At 33.9% G+C, this 24837-nt stretch overlaps 1 protein-coding gene across 1 annotated transcript; it reads right to left on the bottom strand.

Moving 5' to 3' along the window:
- Positions 1-1829: 1829 nt before the first annotated feature.
- LOC121976837 (quinolinate synthase, chloroplastic-like) lies at positions 1830-24318 on the bottom strand. The gene is made up of 8 exons (XM_042529208.1): positions 23365-24318; positions 16450-16734; positions 10783-11001; positions 10508-10687; positions 3649-4155; positions 3301-3462; positions 2723-2796; positions 1830-2259 (listed from the first exon to the last, which is right to left on the bottom strand). The coding sequence occupies exons 1-7, from the start codon at positions 24106-24108 to the stop codon at positions 2743-2745; spliced, it is 2151 nt and encodes a 716-aa protein (XP_042385142.1). The 5' UTR covers positions 24109-24318; the 3' UTR covers positions 1830-2259; positions 2723-2742.
- Between the last annotated feature and the right edge of the window lie 519 nt (positions 24319-24837).

Here is a 24837-nt window from a genome sequence, read left to right as displayed (position 1 = left end):
GGGGTTCGAATCTCAATAAAACCAAGGTAAATACTTCTTTTATGTGCTAATCACTATTCCAAAGACTAGTAGCCGCCCATAATTTACCTCCTCTGTGTTGATAGTTCAGATCCTCTGTCCCGAACTGTCTCTGTCCCCATGTCCCACTGCCGATCGGACGGTCCAGATTACATCTCAAGGATGCATTGCATCTTTAAGATGCGTGCAATATTCTTGTGATATGCAATGCATCCTTGAGATGCAATCTGGACCGTTCGATCGGCAGTGGGACATGGAGACAGAGACAGTTCGGGACAGAGGATCCGAACTGCTATGTTGACCTTAGGATGAATTAACGGAGACTGGAAACGAACGTATTCATCTGTTTTTTACCATAATTGTGTACTTTTCAACGTGTAATTATAACAAAGAATATTGAAGTATGCCTTCGCGGTTCAATTTTCAATCACTTTACACTATAAAGTATTTTTCTCTAATAAAATAATAAACTTGAGATGCTAAATTACTAAACCATCAATTGGGAACACTTTCACATTTACCTGATAGGAAATAAAAAAAAATACATAAGACCTAACCACTCATCCCGAAATTAATCGGTTAAAATAATTGAATATGATGATAGTTAAAAAAAAAATTTGAAGGATAAAAATAGATTTTCATTGTATTCTCATCTAAAAATCTAGTAAATCATATTGAATGCATATATTTGTCTCATGCACTGCAGAGAATAAAAAAATTACAAAAGATAGGGGTGAAGGAAGATGAAACACTTTTTGAGGATTCATTTTTGAACATGATCTTCTCAAACTTTTGTGGAGAGATGAGAAAGCAAGACATGCAATATCTTTAGTGTTTCTTTACATTTCAGACTCAGGAGACTTTAATGAGATAAGAATGTTTGGTTAAGATACGAGAATGCAATTCTTTCACATGCATGAATTATGTGCGCACATAAAACTAACATAGACGAACACATACATATATTAGTGCAAACATATATATTAGCACACAAACAACACAAAACACATTGGCACAAACAACACATTAGCACGACACACAACAAACACACTATAGCATAGACACCAACACAACACAACCCATATAGCGTATGTGCTTGCAAACAACAAACACAAGACAATAGCGCAAACGATCACAAGCACATACTAGCACGAGGGCAAACAATACATATATTAGCATAGGCACATATAAATGTACATCAAACACATTAGAGCAAACATTCACACAACATTCAACCCACACAAACACATAATACAAATGCACGCGCCTATACATATAATAGATTTTGTACATGAGTAATTTATCAAAAAAAATGTCTTATTTTTTGGATTTAAAGAAACCTTTACCAAAACATATTTTGCATGCTTTTTTCTTTTCCATTTTCTCATTAAATTTCAAATGTCTCACAGATTATATCAGGAGCTAATTTTAGAATGAGCTTATTAGGGTAAAAATGATTCACCTTTCGTATGTGGGTATGCATGAAGACCAAAGGAAATGAGTTTGAAATTCACTTATTTGTTACTCTATTATATATGCCCCCAAGGGAGCTTAATCTATTAACTTGTTCGACCAAAGTAAGTTATTTAAACATCAATGGGATGTGAAAACTCAAATAACCATTGTAGGTTGAAATCAATCACATGATTTCAGGTGGAAATTTTATCAAGAGCTAATTTTAAAAATGACATTGATGAGCCATTAGTATGTGAATATCTCAAAGTACCTGCTTTACATGGAAAATAGCTCAAACATAATTACAAGTGAAAATATCATCACAAGTTGATTTTATGAAATTAACTTAGGCAAACTAATTCTCAAACTAACTTAGAATTAAGAGGTAGGCCTAACATAAAAGAGAGGTCCACGATGATAAATAAATAAATACATAAGAGCACCTAGTAAATTCAAAAAATAAAGAGTGAGATCAATATATTGCCCTTGGGCATATACGTTGTTTACTATTATTCCTCGCTCCATGTTCTCCTATTTAGCCATTAGATATGATACAACATGTAAATTTCAATTAAAGTAAAAAAATATTAAATATTTTCAAATTGAAACCGTGATGGATAGACTTCCAAATCAAACTGATTGAAAATTTATTTCTGATTTAGTTCCTCTGCATTCATTTAATTCTAATAGTTGGCCCAAGTTTGACAACTTCAGAGTCTTCATTCCAAACCCTTTATTGAGCTCCAACCTATACCTTTGAATGAGTCTGCGTAGGATGTTATGATTCTGCAATTATTGATGGTGCATGTTACCAAATGCATCAATTTGACTTGATCAAGAAAAGTCAGAAAATTATCTACAACTCTGCGAAAAGAGAACTTGAATACAAAGCAACATTTGAAAGTCAAACTGAATGGAGACCAAGATGATAGGGCCTCATTTTGATAACTAATTGTCCTAGAATAAATTGTAAGAATACATAAATTCTTCCATTACATAATATTTCTTTTTTAGAAAAAAAAAATTTATTTAAAAGGGTTTATCTATCTGTATGACCTAAAAAAAATGGTAACCAATAGGTATGGAAGAAGCTAATCCATTGAATCTTGTATGAACTTCATGATGGTATAGAAAACAACAAACAAGTAAAACTCAGATAAACATGTTGGGCACGGCAAGTGTTCTCCAGTTAAAGTGAAGATGGAATAATACTCCATGAGAAATATGCAAAGACCTCCAGAGATAATACCTATACTTGCTGCTACTCCATCAGGCTGAATGAAGGATCTGATTAATGAGTTTTTCAGGTAGTTTCCCTGTTGCCTGAAGCAAAAGAGAAATTATGTCAGATGGCCCCTGAACTAACTGCGGCAGAATTGTGTTAAAGATATCATAATTTTATGGCAGCCATAAATTCACAAGAAAGCCGGGCAAATATAAATTTAGGACCACATAAGGAATTGTAACTACACGAAGTCTAAACATATCAGCGCAGAAGTTTGAAGATTAGTAAAGGATACTTGCAAAGTTCATGGGAAGTTTTACAAATAACAATGAAGAGCCACAACTAAACCATCCCCACTGAGACAGTGTTTGGCTCCTATACTATTGACAGAAATTAGAAGAGAAATTGCATACTACAACTTGGGAGAAGCACGGATGGGGTTGAGATTTTGCAAGGGAGATAGGGAACAGAATAATGATCTATACCCAAGCTTGCACCAATGGCAAGGAAGAGATGTGAAGTTAATTACCAACCTTCTCCTTATTGCAATCCTTAGAATCATGTACAAAAGAACTTAAGATGGTGGAAGGAAAAAAGCAAACCTGGAAGTGCCTCATGTGCAGAATTGGTTCACAGCCAATATCTGCAACTGACTTTCCACCAGGGGTTGATGAATTAAATCTGCTTGCTTCATAGGCATGAATAATGTTATCTTTGTCAGGAAGTTGATGGCAAACACTCAAAAGGGATCTCAGAGAGTTCATCTGCATACAAGACAAACTTTAGAGCAACTTGAAGTAGATATACCTGTTAACATATGCAAGTTAAAGCAATAGACAGCATTCATTTCAGAATATGAAGATCTAACAAACATCAGTTTTTGGGCCGGGCAGAGTCTAAAGAACACTATAGCATCATCCTCTCAGATATATTAAAAATAAGTGTCTAACCTTCATATATGGACAAGAAGCACAACCTCCATGGATAGAGCAACCTTCACCCGCTGTTACACCAGGAACAATAGCAAGTTTGGCATGATCGTTTGCTATAGAATAATTTAGACCCTGAGAACCATTTGGAGAAGTCCTTGATACTGAATCTGATGAGACAGGGAAAACAATCTCGACTTTGATATTGGCACTGAATCTCTTTGAATTCAGGAGATCACGAACTGCAGCAACTATAGAAGTCACCATTCCTGATTCAGTTCCTAGTACAAACTGCAGATGATCATCAACATCTCTATCCAAAGCTTCCTGTAACTGAGCTTTAATAAAATCTAAAATGTTCTGGGTGGAGCCTACGATTCCCATTCCTCTCCTCTTTGCTTCCATTGCCAAAGAAAACATTTCTCCAGGGACTTCAAAATGAGCTGTTAGAAAAGCATCACAATAAAGTTCTTTTATCCTCTCCACAACTTCATGACCAAAGAGATGGTGCACAATGCAGTTACCATCCTGCAGGTTAAAACTTATCAATAAGAATGTACAAATCTTGTTTGGAAATGCAAAAGACAATGACTAGAATGGAACAAAATCTATTTGAGCAAGCAGCAAGTGGGAAAACAGCTATAAACAGGACTATAAATTTCCTTAATTTCATCATAGCAACTACTATTTAAAAAATTGGTTAAATTTGAAGACTCAGATCTCTTAAATTTACTAATATACCACCAAACATAGGATATTATAATCCAGGTTCAATATTTAGGATAAGGATCAGCATCTGGGAACCAATACAAATCAACCAATTATTGCCTAGAATCTTTCAAAAGGGAGCAAGGTTGGGGGCATATAAAGAGAGGGGGATAGAATACTATTATTGTTCAAAACAAAGGCCACACATATAAGAGAAGCTCCATGCACATACTATCATTATTGTTTCCCTTTACCATTAAACACCAGATTGCCTATTACAAAACTTGCAGCAGCTTTGTGAAACTAATTATGCATTCAACAATTCCCACATATAACTTTTCTTTCACAAAATCTGCAAGCACATACATTAAAGATTTCTCGCGCTCCATTAAACCAACAACCCTTGATCACTTTTAGGACGGAACTTTTCACCTATTCCGAGTGAGAAGCAGATAAACTGGAACTAAATCATATATATACCATTATCATACATAGCTAGTGACTAGAAAAGTATAAGATGAAGATATGAACTATTTTTTTCATTCATAAATTGCAGTTTCTTTTTTATTCCAAGCTTATTAATCCAGACCATACAAATCTAATATCCTTGGACAATCACAATATGGGTACACATTAAAGCAAAGAAGCATGGTTGTTAGTATTAGAAGTTACAAAAACTCAGGCATTAGCCGTATTGGATTGGCAAGATCAGAATCGATGTAAAGATTTTGAATTTAAAAAAAAAACGTATTGAAATATGGGAAGATCAATATGACTTGATAAATTCAATCCTTGATTGAACATTTATTGTCTATGTTGTCATCTGAAGGACAAGGTTTTGGAATTTCTTTTCTGAAGGTGCTGTTAGTTGCTAAAATGAACTTTGAAGGCCAACATTCAATCATTATATAATCATAGTTGGCAAAGTCAGAATCCGTATCAATATTGACGAGTCCAAAATTCTACTTACCAACTATAATAAATCAGCATTCAGTAGGATTATTATTCAGTGTGATTATTAACACCAAATTTAAAATTTCTTATAGTACCAGTTTAGATATTTAATAAAAAAATTATTGGTAATATCTTAATAAATATTGAATTGAATGCAAGAGTTGCAACTCATAGGAACTATACATAAAACTATATTAGAACTATATAATAACAACTTTATAAGACACCAATATTGATAGATCAATAATTCTTCTTCAAACATATAAACTATTTACTATTGATTGTAACCATCTTAAATGAAAATGTCAGCAAGGGATGATACAAAGGCTATTAAGAAGATTTGTTGTCAATGTAGAAGAAGAAACAATGGGTGGAATAAGTCACAACCTCATTGTGGAAGGAAGAAGGGAGGTTAGCAAGGATGCTAAACGGGAAAGATGCAAGTGGCAATCTCATAAGATTATGGAAGGCAAATGGGATGTTGGACACCTTCCACATTGAGTAGCCGAGGTAAAAGGAGAAGGGACAGCGGTGATAGGGAAAAACAGTGAAGACAAAGTGGGTGCATGATAGAGACAAATCAACCAATCTCATGAGCTCACGGACTGATCAAAGACAGAATAGGAACTCGAAGTGGAAAGGGGAAGCAAAGCAAGTCCCCTTTAAAATTAACTAGGTTATTATTAGTTATATATATACAGTTGGTATTCAATATCATATTAGATGTAGAATAACTAATAATTAATTATGTGAAATATAATTTAATTAGTATGGTATATATGATTACATTATGTCAGGTCATGTTTTAAAAAAAACAAAAAATCCGAAGTAAAAAAATTTTGAATCCTCAAAACCCACCAAAACCCCTGCATTTCTACGATCAGATGTTTAATAACATATTACATATAGAATATATAGTTATCAATTAACTCTATGAAGTGTAGTTTAATTATTATTGATATAAAAGATATCTAACATAATGGTTCAAATCAAGTTTCTTTGGTCTTATACAGAAACCCAAAAACTTGGCCCAAACCCAAAGTAAAATATTTTGAATACCAAAACCCAACTCAAAACCCGAAAAATTCACATTTTTTAGGTTAGGTCAGGTCAGGTTGGTTCAATCTTTGGTACAAATTAGATACATCAGTATCTTTGGCATCCCTAACTGACACCACCCTCATTTTAGATACGCCTCTATAGGTGTACATAGGTAGCACCCACCTATAATAGACACCTCCACTGATAGACTCAGCAGTCCCCTTGTCCTACTCTGGTTTACTTATTTCCCTTCATGATGGTAAAGGATCAAGGAGCTGTCACTCTCTTACTCTAGTTTTGTTTCTTTTTACGACTGATATCTTGCTCTGTGAGATGTTTGTCTATGCTATTTCTATAAACAGATCTTATCAGGAGGTTATAATTGATTCTAGGTGAATAAATGCTCTTAATCCTGGTGAGACAATAGAGTTAGTATTTGGTCTTCGACTCAGAGGTTTCAAGTATCAATGCAAAATCAAGAAGCTACAAAGATTGAACTTTGACACAGTAAAGCGTAGAACTCTATTAAGCTTCATCATGGATTGCTCCTTTTTGTAACTATAAGGGCAACTGATCAAAGGGCACACTTAAAGTTGCAGAATTCTCAAAAGACGCACCTAACTTTCAGATTTTCCAAAGGACACTTATTTCCCATGTTACCCCTCCCACCAACTACTATGGTGTTGCATTCAAAGAACAACACCACTATGGTGTTACAACAACAATAAAAACAAAAACCAAGTTCTATCCCATTAGATGTGGTCAGCTATATGGATCCTTTTATGTCATTGACCTCTATCTCCTACTATATCATCATCTATAGTTAAATAAATTTTATCTTGTTTTATTGTTGCTTATCAAGTTTTTTTTAGTCTTTCTCTTCCTCGTTTGATATGTGTGTTTGTCATAGTTTCACATCGCCTAATTGGAGCATTTATTAATCATCTAAGTACATGCCTGTACTGTACCATCTTCAACGTGACTCTTGGAGTTTTCCCTCAATAGATGCAACTCCGACTCTCTTTAATGCTCTCATTTCTTATTCTGTCCATCCTCGTATGTCCATACATCCATCTTAACATCCTCATCTCTGTAACTCCATCTTCTACTCATGTGCTCGAGTCATAGCCCAACATTCAGCTTCATATAATATAGCAGATCTAACTGCGATTTTGTAGAACTTTCCTTTAAGTTTTAGAGATGCTTTACGGTCACATAAAACATCCGACGCTCTCCTCCATTTCAACCATCATGCTTGTATTCTATGTAAGACAACTCTCTCAGTCCCTCCATCGGAATATCATATGATCCAACGACTTTTCCATTGTGCATCTCATTTAAAGTTTGTTTTACTTCTGAAGTTTGAATTCCACAATAAAAATTTAAATTTTTATACTCATTTGACCTACTTAAATTACCTAAGTTAAGTTAGCCACCTAAACCTTCATTAAAAAGTTGATGAAAATACCTTTTCTATCCTCTTCTATTTCTCCATCGTTTACTAATACCCTATTACATTCATGTTTAATACATTTTATTTGAATAAGAGATCTTGCCTTCTTTTCTCTCACTTTAGCTATTCTATAAATGTCTCTTTCACCTTATTTTGTATCCAATTTTTGATATAATCGTTCAAAAGTTTCATTATTTGCTTCATTCACTACTTTCTTAGCCTCTTTCTTGGCTATTGTATATTTTTTTTAAGTTTTCCTCATTTTTACAAATATATAATTCCTTATAAGCGGTTTGTTTTTCCTTCACTTTCTCTTGTACTTTCTCATTCCACCACAAGGATTCCTTATTTAGTGGTGCGCCCCTTTGACTCACCGAATACACTCTTAGCTACTATTTTTAACTTTGATACCATTTTATCCTATGTCGTATTAGAGTAACCATATATTTCACCTAATACTTGTACTCCTACCTTCTCGTTAAATATATTTTGCTTCCCATCATTTAACTTCCACCTCTTAATTATAGGAGTCGTATATATTTTTTTATATTGATACTATGCTTAGAGGTATATCCAACACTACTAATCTATGTTAGGTAGTTAAGCTTTCTCCAAAGATGACTTTACAATTTTTACAAATTTTTTTATCCATCTTCCTAGCCATAAGAAAATTAATTTGTGATTTATTATTCCCACTTTTGAACGTGACTAAGTGTTCTTCTCTTTTCTTAAAAAATATATTAGCTAATATAAGGTCATATGCTATCGCAAAATCTAATATAATTTCTCTTCTTCATTTCTCGTTCCAAACCCATAATCCGATATACCCTCTCATATTTCCTCATTTTTCACTCCGACATGCTCATTTAGATCACCTATTAAAATCATTTCATTTGGCGAAATGTTTTGTAATACTTCATCTAAGTTGTCCCAAAATCTTGATTTGGTAGCTTCATTTAATCTCATGGTGCATATACGCTAATTATATTCATAGTTTCTGTCACCACTATTACTTTAAGGACTATAATTCTATCTCCTTTTCTAACTGCTCATATAATTTCATCCTTTAACGAACTATCTACAATAATACCCACTTCATTTTTTACTTTACTCTTTCCTGTGTACCATAATTTAAAACCCAAGTTCTCTATCATCTTTGCCTTCTCGCCTACCCATTTTGTCTCTTGTACACAGAAAATACTAATTCTTCTCCTAATTATCGTATCTACTACCTCCATTGATTTACCAGTAAGGGTTCCTATGTTCCATATTCCAAATCTTAGACTATTAGTTTTTCTATCATATTTGTTCTTATCCAACTTATGGTGTGAGAACACTTGCCTATTTAACACTACACCTAAGTTCTCACGAAGATGTAGTGATCCTTGCTGATATGTTACAGTCGGACTCTGCAACGCAAATTCTTGCATATTTAGCACTACACCTGAGTTCTAGAGATGTAGCGGTCCTTGCCGAGACGTTACAGTCCGGATCCTCTGGACCGCAAAGTGCGGTCTAGAGGATGGACCACTTCATTCATAGGTGAAAAATCATGGACCCTACCTGCTATATAGGTAGGGTCTATGAGATCCCACCTATCAGCAACCCCTGGTCCAGGAGCAGACCAGGGTTTGTGGTCCAGAGGATCCGGGCTGTTCATCTTCCCGAGAAGGACCTAGCATTAGCACAATAGTTTAATGGATTCATTCACTGAACATTTGTCATAGTTTTAGTGTTGACTAGTAACCTAACACAACTCTTCTCCTTTATCCGGGCTTAGGATCGGCCATGATTGGTTCATCATGGGCATAGTTTTAACAACACCGTGGTGCTGGATTTCAAAATACGTGGTGCTGCATAAACCCTAAAACCAACATATTTTGAAAACCAGCACCACAATGGTGGTGTTCTTTGAAATGCAGCACCACATGTTCTTTGAAATACAGCACCACAATGATACTGTTCTTTGAAATCCTGTGGTGTTGTTATTTAAATGCAACACTACAGTGGTTGACGGAAGGAGTAAAATGGGAAACAAGTGCACCCTTTGGGAAATCTGAAAGTTAGGTGCGCCTTATGGGAATTCTGCAACTTTATGTGTGCCTTTTGGTCAATTGTTGTATAAGTAAAACAGAAGAAATTCTAGGAATTAAAAACATCTGAAGGATCAATTTATTATTTAAAAAAATGACACAATCTCCGTAATGGGCGCTGAAACAATTTGCAATGTGAATGGACTTCTTTCTCAGCGGAAATGTGTGTTTTATTTTTTGGAGATGCTACTCGATCACAGACCAGTTGCTATGACAACTATACCTGATTAGAAGCTACATCCGAAAGTGATTTTGAAGATATACAATATCTGTTAGTTGATGTTCACAATCTTATAATATCTATCAACTGCTTGGGAAACCTAAGTCTCAATTACACCAATTATCCATTGATCAATAACACCATTTGTTTATCCGCTTCAACTAGCTCAAACACGTTCACATTATCAGATTTATTGCAGGTATGGAAACAACAAAGAAATACGTCATAAAGAAGCTAACTTTATTAGTTATGTTTCAATTTTCTGTAAATTTTTACAACTAAACATGTTAAAAAAAAACACATTCCTAACAAGATTATCCAAAAATATTATAACTAATAGCAAAAATCTGATAAATTATACTTCACAAACTGCTGTCGAAGAATGTACCAACACTAGAATGCTTCACAAACCTGATAGTAGAAAAGCCTGCTTAGTAAGGATCTTATAGAGTCTCTATTGTGATCTTGATGTATTCTTGATATCTCTTCATCTGTCATGTCAGCCATTTGACGAAACAACTCCACAATGTTTGCTCCCATGTAGGAATCAGGACCATACCAAACATTCAAATATGGTATCTGAGCAAATGCCTAGAAATTTTTTTAAAACTAATTAAAAATCTTTCCATAAAAACATGAGATTAATTAATCAGAAAAATGACTAATGTGTTGCAAGGATTGCCAACCTGCAATATAGTCTTGACAACATTAGATGAAGTACAAGTGATTGTTGGCACTAGCTCATGTACATAAGCCTTTGTCTCCAAGGAAGTATTTATGTAAATCACATGTAACGAAGGAGGTGAATTTGATGCTGCCTCCAGAAAATGCATATATGTTGGACTAGCTGCTGCATCCGCTAAAGAGCAACCAATTATGTCGCTGGACATTCTGTAGACACCAATCTGTATGAAACCTACACAGGTTTAAGTCTTCCAGAAAATAAGACTAATAAGTGAAATTCAATTTTTCCTTGGGAAAAATCATAAGATGCCTGAAATTGCCTATGAAAGCTGTCAAACATTTTAATGAGACAATTAAATGTTCCTATCGGAGAATTTTTATTAGCGATTGACCTGTTCTTTAGTAATGATGGAATAAGAAAGAATATGACTAGTATAAATATGGGTTCCCAAACCCTAGAGGGATGAGTTATTGATGTGTTCTCAGCTTGTGATCCATCAATGATTTCAGAAATTAGGGATTTCAGGAATTTGAACATGTCTACCATCTACGATTTCTTTTCTTCCATGTCAATTTCATAAGGTAGCAATATAGATTCAGGAACACCTTTAATTTATGCAAATTAGATTCATGCAGACTAGTTTATTTGTTAAATCATGCTAAACATTTTATTTTATTTCTTTAGTGGGATCAGAGACATTGTTTTATGCATGTTTAATGCTTTTAGAAAAAAGCTACATCCATATCACATGATAGCATGAAGATTTTTTATGATTAAAATTATTTTCTATTTTGCATTTGATCATGTTACAATCTATTTAGTTTTATGACTTCAGTTATTAAGATTTTTTATAGAATAATAAATATTGCTTGATCAAAAAAATATTTATAATCCTTGTGTTAGTTGAATTTTAATTAATTAATTTTATCATTAAATGCGAGGTCCTGGAAGGGACTATTGTACGCAGTCTTACCCTACTTTGCATGAGGCTATTTTCGCTACTCAAACCCATGACCTCTAGGTCACATGAGGTCAACTTCACCATTATGCCAAGGATCCCTTCAATTTTATCATTAATATCCGGTGATTAAATGATTTATTAATTGAACATCTCCAAGGAGGATTTAAATTTGACATCAGAGGTCGTTGTCATTGCTTCTTTGCTATTTTCCTCCGCCAGGCAAAGACCCGATCATGTTGATGCCTCCACAGGATATATTGAGTTTTAATTAATTAAGATGTTTGTGAATTAGTAATCAAGGTTTGATTAATAAGATAGTTTGATTACATAAATAGGCATCAATGAGACTTGTTAATTAATTAAATGTTTGGATTAAAAGGTAAATGGAACATTGGCATTATGAAATGTCATGGAACCTTCTCAACTTCTCCATGAAAGTGCCTCCCAAATAATAATTTACTTGATTAAATCAACTAAATTTTAAATGATTAAATTAACTTAAATGATCGAATCCAATGTGAGGGATTGACTTGGTACCAAATATTGTAATTTTGGGACTACCAATTTCTTAGCAAAATTAGATCAATCAAATTAATAAAGATTTAATCAAACAGAGCCAAGTTTTAAATTAATTAAATTCCTATTTATTAACTAGCACGGTATTAAAGCCTAACTTATCGTTTATTTAAAATTTAGTGTTAATAAGACTTATTTGATAGTCATGTTTTCATAAATTCAGTTACACAGATTAAATTATTAAACCGTTCGTTATAAAGCAAATCATTAAGTAAATTGGCATGTACATTTTAATGCCATAATTAACTATATAAATGTTGATTTGCATTTAGGCATAATTTCTATGAGGTATTTCCATTAATCTCTTTAATTTAGGAGGCTAAATTATAATGTCTTTAGAATGAGTGTGGCCAAAGCAGCTTGTTCTTTAGATAGTGATTATAAATGCCCTATTGAGCAAACCATAGAAACTCTTTTTTTATTATTATTAAAGTTAGTAGTGAAATTTCTTAGATTTAGTAAATAGTTTTTCTCTTTATATTTGAATTTTCCTATTGAGGATAATTGTTTTACTCAAAGTTCAAGCTCTCAAGCCACCATTGTTTCAAACTTTAACTAGAACGATACTCTTTAACTAGACGGATACTATTTTAGTATTGTTGGTGGAAAATTGGAGGTAGGAGGCCCTATATTTTAGTGTGGCAAAGAGCGTTGAGTGTTAGTATGAAGCGAAACTCTCCAACATAATGATACAACGACCCATAATACATTGTCTGTACCAACTACAATCGAATTCCGATAATTTATCAGAATGATACTTTGATCGTTTCACTCGAATTGGTATGATATTTTAAACTATGGTTTTACGTTGCATGGTAATAAATGTGGCATTGTCAATGAAATTCGTCAATATTGTGACACTAGATACTTGGACATATCTCCATCAATAGAATAAAGTTAATAAATGGAGGTGTCTTTAAAGATATTTCTCTAACTTCAATACTTAAATAGATTGCTCAAGAGTAAGAAAACCATTATAAAAGTGCCAAAGGAACTAGGGATATTTTAGAAATCATGCGCACTAATGTATGTGGTTCATTGTACACTTCCATTTTAGATGATCACAAATACTTTGTCACATTGATTGATGATTATACATACATTCACCTGAAATACTAAATGCATTTAGCATTTATCAAGAAGTAGTAGAATATCAAGCAGGTATATATAAAGGTTTAAAATGTGAGGTAAATTGTGGAAGAGAGTATTGTGGTAGGTATACAAGGATGGGAAAGAAATTAGATTCATTTGTCAGGTATCTTCGCAAACAAGGCAGCATTATGATTCAATATTTGATGGTTGGAGAACCATGGCAAAATTGTATTGTAGAAAGGCAAAAGGACACACTTGCAATTTCATTATGGGTGAGGCTTTTGCGGGTGAAGCCTTAAGGATATATGCATCAGCAATAGCTTCCTACTAAGGCAATCCTTCAAACTCCTTTTTAATTGTTGATTGAGTTGTTGGTTTGTTGGAAACTAGTCATAGAGGAGCATGATTGGTAGCTCTTCTAAAAATCCATTGAGATTGATTGTTATTTCAACAAGAAAATGGATTTACTAACTAAACTCTTATGGTTCAAAAATTGAGTACATTTACCAAACTGAGATTTTCATAATATCTTTAAGAATGCTTGTAAAGGAATTTATTAAGAATCTAAAATATCATACAATATAAGGTATAAGAAATAATTTTATGTTGATGCATAATAAATATAGGTAAAGAGCAATAGTGTAGATAAGGTTTAAAAGTTCAAGCCGTGCCAGAATTTCAATTTATATCCGGCGATTTTGGTACCGTATCACGGGTTCGAATCCGGAAAACAGCCTCTTGCAAAAAGCAAGATAAGACTGCGTACAATGGATCCTTCTCCGGGACCCTGCATAACGGGAGATTCGTGCACCGGTCTGCCCTTTTTTTTTTTTATCATACCGTGCATATAATTTCAGTACCGTAATATGTCATGTTGATACAAGTTTGATACTTTTAAAATATAAAATACATTAATTAAAATTATTTTTATTAATATTTGGTCGCTATAGATGCTTATTATTAAATTATATTTGAGATGTTGAATTTTGAGTTTAAGTTTTAATATTATCTCGTGAAATGTTTGATGCCTATTAAGTAAAAGTCGATTTAGGTTAATTGAAGATCATCAAATAGTTTAAGCTATATTTAATTTAAATTTATTTAGATCAATTTAAAATTAAATCCAATTTATATATAAAATAATTTAGTTCATTAGTAGTTATATATTTTTTAAAATTAGAAATATATTTATTTATTTTTACTTTATTAATAATTTGCTTCTTTAATAAGTTTTTTCTCTATGTTTATGAAAAAGGAAAATCATCTTTAAAGAGGTGAAGAAGTTTTGTATTTCCTCTATTTACCTTAAAAGGTTTTTTTTCATCTTTGTTTATTTTGACAGAGGAAAAAATAATAAAGAAAAAAAAGAAAAAAAATTAATAAGGAAGAAAAAAATGGATAAAAGAGAAAAAATAGGGAAAAAGAAATACCTGCCTAAAAAATAAAAAATAAAAAAATGTTGCCAAGTGTTGCGCCCCAAGGTGACGGTCGCGAGTTGCCGCAGGGGTCATAGCACCCTCCGCAACCTCACAAGGTCATCGCATGGTCACAACAACCTCACGGTGCGATGGTGATATGGTGTCGATCAACAGGCAAAACGGTAAATTCCGCTCACAAAATTTAAATCACTGAGTGTAGATGAAGAATATGAAACTTTGGGAAACAATAATTTAAAAAAATTATAGAAAGAGACTACGATAACCGAAAATTAATTTGAATTCATACCTGGAAGGTCGACAATAGAAATTATACAACTTCTCAAGCAACTAATTAAAAAATATCGGGAACAAAAATAAGATTTACACATAGTATTTGTTGACCTAGAAATTATATGAAAAATTCTAAAAAAAAAAAGTGTTAGCGTAACATTTATTGAAATAATTAGACATATATGAGGATGTAATGATAAGAGTGAAGATTTCAGACGGATTAACCTATAAAGATAGGGTTACATTAATGATCAACTTTAAGTCCTTATCTTTTTACATGGACAACTCACTGGACATATCCAAGACATGGTATCATGGTGCATGTTATTTGTAGATGATATTATTTTGTTAGATAAAACACATGAATGAATAAATGCTAAATTCGAATCCTGACAGATTTTAGGCTTAGTAGAGTAATAACATAATATATGAAATTTAAATTTAGCAATATTAAATATAATGAGACAATTATTAAGATAAGAGATGTCAAATTACCTAGAACTAACAGCTTTAAGTATTTAGGATCATTTTTATAAAAGAATGGAAGAATGAAGGGATTGAGAGAGATGTCTTACATAGACAAGTAGGATGGTTAAAATGGATGAGAGCGCCGAATGTTTTATGTGATCGTAAAGTACCTCTAAAAATTAAAATGAAGTTTTACAAAATGGCGGTTAGACCTGTTATGTTACATGGAGTAGAATGTTGGCTATGACTCGAGCACATAAGCAAAAAATGAGAGTTGTAGAGACGAGGATGTTAAGGGGGATGTATGGGCATACAAGAATAAACAGGATAAGAAATGATAACATTAGAGAGAAATATTTAAGATAGTATGGACATGTACTTAGACGGCAATAAATGCTCCAATTTAGTGATGTGAAAGTATGACAAATACGCACATCAAACGAGGAAGAAAAAAAAACTTAGTTAGCAACATAAAACAAGATAACATTTATTTAAATATAGATGATAATATAGTAGACGTAGAACCCAATGACGTAGACCTCACCTAGTGGGAAAATACTTGGTTGTTGTTGTTGAACTTCTGCCAAAGCATAATCAACTGTTATGCTATTAAGAATCTAATTATAAATATGATATATTATAAGATTTAAAGTGTAATTTTACATTAATGAATATTTACTGCTATGGGTGAAGAACCCTAATTTTTCCCTTAACCTCTACATAAACATAATCAGCCACTGTTGATTTTAACATTAGTTTGAAGAATCGGAATGCAGTATACAGGTTTGGAAATCAAAACCATATTTATATTAGGATTATTGCACAAATGTTCATTTAAAACAACTAAAGAAAATCACATTACCTTTTCAAAACCAGCCTGATCAAGTATTGCACGAACATTTTCAGACATGAAGTCCACTCCAAGGACTGTGATATAGTCACATCCAGCTTCTGCCATCTTAACAGCACTATCTGCCATTACCAAGGAATCAGATATGTGAATGTGGGGCCACAACTTTTGGGCTGCAGTTAAAATGCCTTGAACCTCTGGATCCATGTAAAAGTGTGCTACTACCCCAATTTTCTTTTTTCTTAGCACATTCACCAATTCTTGGATCTTTGAACCATCAGGAGATAAGAACATTGCCTGGAATTAAGGCTACGGATGGATGAGAAATTCTCAAATTACCAATTATGTCAATGGAAGAACAGCACAACATATTATAGCTTTTACTAGAAAACAGGACAGGATGAAATTTAAAATAACAGAAATTACAACTTCACAAATAGAAAGTACCCATATTTCACAAGCACAGATCAACACTAAATATTGGAAAACATGCACTACAAATCCATCTGGGTAAGGGTGTGCCTACATGCACACCCAAAAGGCATAGCATAAATGTCAAATTCAATATGATACTGGACCAGCACAGTCATCATATGTAATCTGGAGTCCATTTAATGATGTGCCCTCTTACAATCAGTTTCAACAATTATTACTTAAGTTCATATAAGGCTTTCTTCAATTTACATATTATATAAGCATCCAATTATTGCGATACTCTGGTGGGACTATCATATAAATTTGACTCCCCTTGAAGAAAAGTGTTTAATAAATAATATGTGATCCTCTTGACTTTCTGTATACCCCATGATGATCATTTTCACAAATTTGCCAAACCATGTTGGTGGTGATTACTCAAGTCCATACAAGGCTTTTTCAATTTACATACTATATGAGCATCCAAATTATTTCTATATCTTGGTGGGACTATTATTTAAATTTCTTTCCCAAGTTCTCTGTGCAAAAATACATTCTTAGCATCAAATTATTATGACTCCAAATTATAATTAGTTGTCAATGACACTAGAATTGTAACAGTATTCATTTTTGCAGTTGGAGCTAAAGTCTCTACATAATCAATTAATCCCATAGGTTTAAATATAGCCCTTGACTACCAATCCTGCCTTGTACCTTTTTATTAATCCATCAACTCTATATTTCACTGTATACTCATTTACACCCTATAAATTTCTTTGCTACTTGCAACTTTACTCATTCCCATGTTTTGTTCTTCTCTAATGCGTCCATTTCTTTATTCATAATTTATTTCCATTTCTCACTGGATAATGCCTCGGATATGGGGTTAGGTATGACAATGATGTTGACATTAACCAAGAAGATTTTATGTGATGTTGAAAAATGTTTACAAGATAAAAAGTTCGCAAGGTGATATAAAAGTTGTTTTGTGCACTCTCTAGGTCCTTTCTTAATAGCAATGGGAAGGTTTAGGTCCTCATCGCCTACATGAGATTTAAGTTTCAACTTGCAATAAAGAACTAAAAATTGTTAACTTATTCTCAGAATCTACACAGAATAGATATGACACAAATTTGGAGTAAATTCAGACATTGACTTAAACATTGGAAGAATGACAACTCGAGCAAGAAATTGTCGTCATTATCTTCTAATATAGAATTCTACTTTTGAAGAAGATTAAGTGTGGTGAAGTAAGGCATATATTGTTGATTGAAAATAACATCCTCCATCTGTCGTCACATAGAACTTCTTTAATAGAGGATGATAACATTTGTACCCTTTTTAAACTAAGGAACAATCTATAAATACGGATTTTAATGCCCTTGGGTCTAGCTTTCCTCTATTTTAACTATGTACATGAACAAATGACACACTCAAATATTCAAGAGATGGATTATCTTTAGTATGTATATTTGGATAGAATGTTGAGTCTTTTCCCTTAGACTCTTGAATCCAAGATTTTAAAAGGCAAACAATTTATAAGATGAACAACCATCAAAAGTATGTCCCCAAATAAGATTCAGGCATATTTTTTTTAAGAATAAAAGGACATAGATTGATTGTAGGAGATGATCATTTTTGTTTCCTACAATTCGGTTATATTGTGATGTATTAACACAAGATAATTCATATACTATTCTTTTTATTAAAAAAAAAAAAGGAGCTAGGATTCGATTGAAATAATTCCTAGCATTATTTGTTTTAAATCTTTTGATATTAACTCCAAATTAATTTTTAATCGCAGAATAAAAAATTGGAAAGATATTATTAACATCATATTTATGTTTCAGTAAAAAAAATCTAAGTAACACAAGTACAATCATAGATAAAGGACACAAGCCATTTTGCTCCATAAGCATTAGTAGACCCTAAATATTACTATGAATGAGATTTAAAAAAAAAAAAAAGGAAAAGAGCTTCTTTTATTACTTAAAGGAAAATGGAAGAGACACACATTCGTATTTAGCAAATTCACACACTTCACAATAGAAATCTCAACATTTATACTTTGGAATAAAGATGGAAACAAAATTTAAATGGTTCTAAAAGATGGATGTCCAAGTCGGTGGTGGTGGTGAAGTCAAATCTTATCATTATTAGACAAATAAAGTTACAAAGCTAAAGAGGCAAGAAAGGTAATGTTGATTGACCCAGTATTTCAAGATAGTAAAGCTCATCTCTTTCTTAAGCATGTCCAATCATTTCCCAGAATTCTTGTCCTGAAATACAAAATAACTACAATGAAAAATCACATTGGAACATAAATCTTAAGCTTTTAGATAAAGATAAGGTTTGTGGATAATTTGGAGACATAAAAACATTTTCTTAAGATTAATAATGAGCTTATGTTGGCATCTATTGCACCTGCTACCTTAGTCAAAGAACCATCAGTCGTGGCTATTTGATTTGGAGAGTAAATGGAAAAGACACTTGATGAGTGGGTGATACAATTAGTAGCTCTAAATCCATGATCCAAGGGTTTGAAAAGGGTTATATCAAAGACATTTAATTCAATAGCGGATGAAAACTTACCTGAGTACACCATTGTACAAGTACCAAAAAGCTTGCTAAATTACCAATAAGAGAGCTCAGCCTCTCAACCTCTTGTTGGGTCCATACAACTCTTTTGGTGGTACTTCATTTTATTGTGTATTTGTAATATGCATTTGAACATTGATCCTTATTTATTCTCCTTTATGAGTATAGTGTGTCTTTTTACAATAGGTGCACCATAAACTATCACAATGATGAGCCTTTAGTTGTTCAAGTCTTCTACTTTTAGGAAATTGAGTTTTTTTCCGTGTTTGTGGTTGGATTATTGCACCACTAGCTACCATAGTGGAGCTTCCCGTGCTTTGAGATTTGAGCATAAGTCTTCTTCTACTTTCCTCCCCTCGAACCAGTGCAACCACTTCATTAAAGCACAAAAATTACCACAAATCTTGATTCCACTTAATTAAATTATGGATTGTCTTAAAAGAAAATTTAGTTCTTCTCATAAGTTTTTCTATTAATTGGCATATGCTGTCTTGTATAGCACCTATTGTTTTCAACTTCACCTTGTATACTTGAGAAGCATCTCTTGCTTTTGAATATATTTATTGCATTGCATCCCAAATGTCCTTAATAGTTGCCAAGAACATACACGTCTCACTAATCTCATAAACCATTCAATTCCATAGCCACGTCATAATCATTGAATGTTCTTCATCCCATACGTTAAATAGAGGATCTCCGAGATTTGGTCCTATACCCATAAGATGACATAACTTTCCTTTTCCTTTAAGCACAGTACGAATAAGCTAAGACCACTTGAGATAGTTATTTTCAGTCAATTTATAAGCAACCTGGATATTTTATCTCCAAACTATTGAAATCGAACGACCTCCTCTAATCGTGCAGTAGCAGTTGTTTCTACAACTTTTGGCATTTTTGCAAGTGGTCCAAAAAAGATAAACCGTCAATGATGAAGAATAAAGAAAGGAATTACGCCATGAAGGCTGGTAAAAAAAATTATGAAAAATATTCTATTTTGTCTTTAGAAATCGGAACAAAACAAAACAAAAGAACACTGATAAAGGTTGAAGGAGGAAATCCAAAACTAAACCTAATGCTCTGGAACCATGCCGTAAATTGCAAATTATATTACCTCAAAACTTATCCAATAAATAAAATTCTAATCCTTTTTATAAATTAATAACATGACTAGGGTTGTAAATATGCCAAGCCGAACCAAGCTTTGGATTGTTAAAGCTTGTTTGATAACGTAACCAAGCCAAGTTAAGCGTAAAATAAACTAAGACGTTGAAATGGTTGTTTAAACTTGGCTTGATTTCTTTTTTTTACAAGCTTGAGTTTTGTTTGTTTAGATGTTATCGAGCTCTCAATTCGAGTTTGTTTGATGGTTTGAAACTTTTATATTTTTTAAGCTTGTTTAGTTGGTTAGTGAGTTTGATATTCTAAGCTTGTTTGTCTATTTTGAGAGGTTTTTTTTTGTTTATTTGCAAGTTTAATAAGAGCTTTATCGATGAACATGATTCACAAACTATAGTCATGGACATTGTTTATAAACATTATTCACAAAAGGCTCTATTCATGAACATTAACGAGCTACACATACGTGTTCGAGCTTATTCATTTAGTTTAATGAGTTGTTCAAACTTGTTCATTTAATTGATATTGTGTATATTAAACAAACATAAACAAGCTCTTATCGAGTTGAAGCTTGCTCATGAACATTTGGTTCATTTACAATCCTAAACTCAACTTTTCTAAAATAAACTAATCAATTTTTTATGAAATCTAACTATGCTATCATAACCCATAATTTACGTAATCATAATTTCTTTCATGATTTATGGAATATTTGCAACCTAATTTTTAGAGATATAGGTGGTTACAAAATCATATCTTCCCACATTCTACTGTGAATTTTATTTTAGGGCTATATAGAACTAATCAAAATCAAGATTCTATTATGGTGATCATCCATAGATTTTCCAAAATGACACATCATCTCATGAAAAACTTAGAATACATATCATATACCTTAATGGTTCAATAAAAAATTGTTAGATTGCCCGTATTAGTATTTATAGTCAATAGGAACGTCAAATTTAATAATCACATTTACAAAATTCTATGAAAATTATTTAGTACACACTTAAGTTAGTATATGCATTTATTATGCCATAGCCTAGCTTAGGAAGGCCATTTAGTTGTTTAGTGGATTTGAGATTCTATTTGTCAATTGTGGAATTTACTTCCAAGAATTCTATAATAGATCAACTTGTAGATGTTATTTTGAAGTTGTTTATGCATCTAAATTCGTCAACCTAGTGATTTAATTGCTCTACCAATTTTTCCACCCATCTAAATTTGTAAGAGTTTTATTGAGTGTACTAGAGAGGTTAATGCCAATATCAAAAGAAAAATTTTATTAATTGAGTAGGAGTGAATTTCGAATTTTATATGTGACTTGCATAATACTTTCCAAAACTCATTCAAAAAATTCAGACTTACTCTACTAGTCCCCTTTGCATTGTGAAAATAAATGACAGTAAGGATTATGTTACTCACTTGCCAGCTGAATTTAAGATATGCACTGTAGAAAACTTATTATAATATCAAGGGACATTCAAGCTGTAGAAGACATTGTAATATCAATGAGCATTTAAACCGCAGGTACCCAACTACAACTTCCCTGTATTCATGTTATGAATTTTATTCAAATGTAATGCAAAACATCTATATTTAATAAATTCTGGATGTGCCATATAGGCTCTATTTACCCTAGAGAGTGGATAGAAGAGAGAAACGAGTATCGGTGGAGAAGGATCAATGGTGAAAAGGGAAAAGAAGGGAGGAAAAGGAGGAAAGGGGAAACAAGGAAGTCGCAGCTGTCACAACTAGACTGCGACCGCAAGTTCGCAGCCAAGCCGCAGCTGCGAATCACAAGGCCACAGCTCGTGGCTAGTCTTTGAGCTTGGAGCTTACCACAAGTTCACAAACTTGGTGGGGGTTTTGGGATTGTCGAAAGAGGTTCAGACTATTGATTTGCTGGAGTTTTTTTATTAGAAAAGAAATAAAACTTGTTCTATCTGATTTTGGATGTACAGTAAAATACGCAAAAATCAATCAGTGGACAGATTTTAGATCCGTCCTTTCTTTAATTCTAAGTGAAGTAAATAGAGGAAAGTGTCTTGACTCATGAGCAATCCATTGTTTTCCTGTTCCATTTCTTCAGAGTAGACAGGGCAATAAAGTTCAAGACATTGTTGATCAAAAGAAGAATAAGCAGGCGAATGACACTGTAGCAATCAAGGATATCCAATAATAAATTACCACTGTGCAAACTCAAGAAAAGCCAACTGAAAGGACTTTGCATATAGAGATCAACTGCAAACCCAATAATGAGTCAGAAAATGTGTCAAATAAAAAGATATAACTTTGCGGACGCCATACAAAAACATTTGAAAAATCATTAAAAAAAATCACATATACAAAAAATAGCTAGTTTGATTCTACACATTTATGCACGTAAGCAGGTCCCAAGGTATAGTATTCATTTAATGGGCATGAACAATTTTGGATCAAAAAACATTGATTAATTATGCTACTGTAATCTAGGTTGACAATGAATTGGAACGACATCAATGACAATGACAAATGAAAGGCTTTACCAATTCATTTTCACTAACAAATGGAAACCAAAAACAGTCATCAAGCAAAACTGGCATATGCGCAAACAGCATATGAAATAACTTTATGAAAACGTAACTCCTAACTCGCATGAAAACAAGAGTAAAAGAAACACCATCGCGTCCAATCTAGACAACGACATACAGAAGAAACATAAATAACTTGAATCATGTCCAGACAAAATCAGGAACACTTAAAGGTAAGATTTTATCGGTGAACATGTCAGCTACAATTGGCGGCAAAACTGCTCACCTGGGCTTCGGCGTAGCTCCCCTTGGCCTCGATCCCATCAGCGCCAATGATCAAGGATGGAAATGGCTCAACTGGCGGGCGACCTTCTTCCTTAGCGATCAAAGCTTTGGTCCTCTTCTGCATGCTAATCAGCAAATTGTGCCACGTATTAACCCTCGAGGGCGCCCGGACCGACAACCCGACCACGTTCAGATCTCCAAAATCGTCCGGCGTCATACCCAACACCTCCTCGGGCAGCGCGCCATCGAGCACTGAGATGAGGCAGGCGCAGAAACCCTTGGTTATCTCGGAATCGGAGTCGGCGGCGAACCTCATGCGGCCGAGGCCATCCATGGCCACGGAGAGCCAGACCTGGGCGGTGCAGCCCATGACACGGTTGGCGGGGACGCGGTCGGACTCGGGGAAGGCCGGAAGGGAGGAGGCGCATGCGAGGAGGCGCTTGACGCGATCGAGAGACTCCGGAAGGGAGCGGAACTCGTCCACGAGGAGGCCGAGGCGGTGGCCGACTGGGGTGGGGGGAGCGGCGCGGTCATAGGCCACGGCGGAGCAGGGGCGAGGGGCGGCAGGGATGGGGTTGGGGGTGTGAAGGCAGCGGACGGCGAGAGGCCGAGCGGGCAGGTGCGGGCGGCATCGGGCGGAACGCGGAAGAGGCAGAAGGTGAGAAATAGGGTTGTGGTTGCAAGTAGGGCAAGTAGGGCAGGTAGCGGCGTTGAGGAACCTACTAGATAAAGCCACCGCTTCCATGGCTGTTTCTCCTTTTGCCTTGGGCTACGCTGGTGCTTCCTCCTCCCTTTCCCGATCTTATAGCGGCGTAGCAGAAAGAGTGTAGGAAAGAGAGGAAGAAGCAAAGAGAGGAGTCGACGGAAGTGGAGCGGACGACTGGTGCAGGGAGGAGGCGGCTAAACGAGAAATTGCGAGGAAGGAGGTAGTTTGGCCAATGCGAGTGCAATTCCGAGTGGTGGGCCTATGGGCCTTTTTTTCATTATATATCAAAAGGTTTAATAATTTTAGTTACATTTATTTACCTAAACTCTAGATATTTTATTTATCACTGAAAGGTCTTAACTACCACGACACCTTGCTCACGGGGCATCTATCTTTTGTATAAGGAATAGGGTTTTCTAATATAGAATTAGATTAATTACACCACTATTAATTGGAGTTAACCTTCCTTCTATTTTACTTAAGACTTACTCGTTTTTGCAAACTTCTGCATCATTGGACGAACCTAGTTTTCTTATAGCTAATTAGTTGATATGCTTTAGTAGTTTTAGGGTAATTTTTTAAAAAAAAAAACAATTTTTTATTTCTATTATCATCAAACCAAAATGATGTTTCATTTAAAATATATATATATATAATGCATCTCATATTTTAAAAATATCCTTGCCCAATGTTATTATAATAGTTTTAGTCAAATTTACTTTAAATTTTAAAACAACTTAAAATAAAATTGTTCCAATATAAAAGTTT

This window comes from Zingiber officinale, chromosome 4B (genome assembly GCF_018446385.1).
Source record: "Zingiber officinale cultivar Zhangliang chromosome 4B, Zo_v1.1, whole genome shotgun sequence".
Taxonomy (NCBI): domain Eukaryota; kingdom Viridiplantae; phylum Streptophyta; class Magnoliopsida; order Zingiberales; family Zingiberaceae; genus Zingiber; species Zingiber officinale.
The sequence above is the reverse complement of the archived record's forward strand: the minus strand, read 5'-3'. Positions and strand labels throughout refer to the sequence as shown.

What these genes read in the sequence shown, in the direction of transcription:
- LOC121976837 (XM_042529208.1), bottom strand. Translation starts at nt 24,108, where the DNA reads ATGGAAGCGGTGGCTTTATCTAGTAGGTTCCTCAACGCCGCTACCTGC. An exon ending in TTGTCAAGACTATATTGCAG is followed by an intron (nt 10,688 to 10,782) that starts GTTGGCAATCCT and finishes AAAAATTTCTAG; the next exon opens with GCATTTGCTCAGATACCATA. An exon ending in TGCACATGAGGCACTTCCAG is followed by an intron (nt 2,797 to 3,300) that starts GTTTGCTTTTTT and finishes CTTTTGCTTCAG; the next exon opens with GCAACAGGGAAACTACCTGA.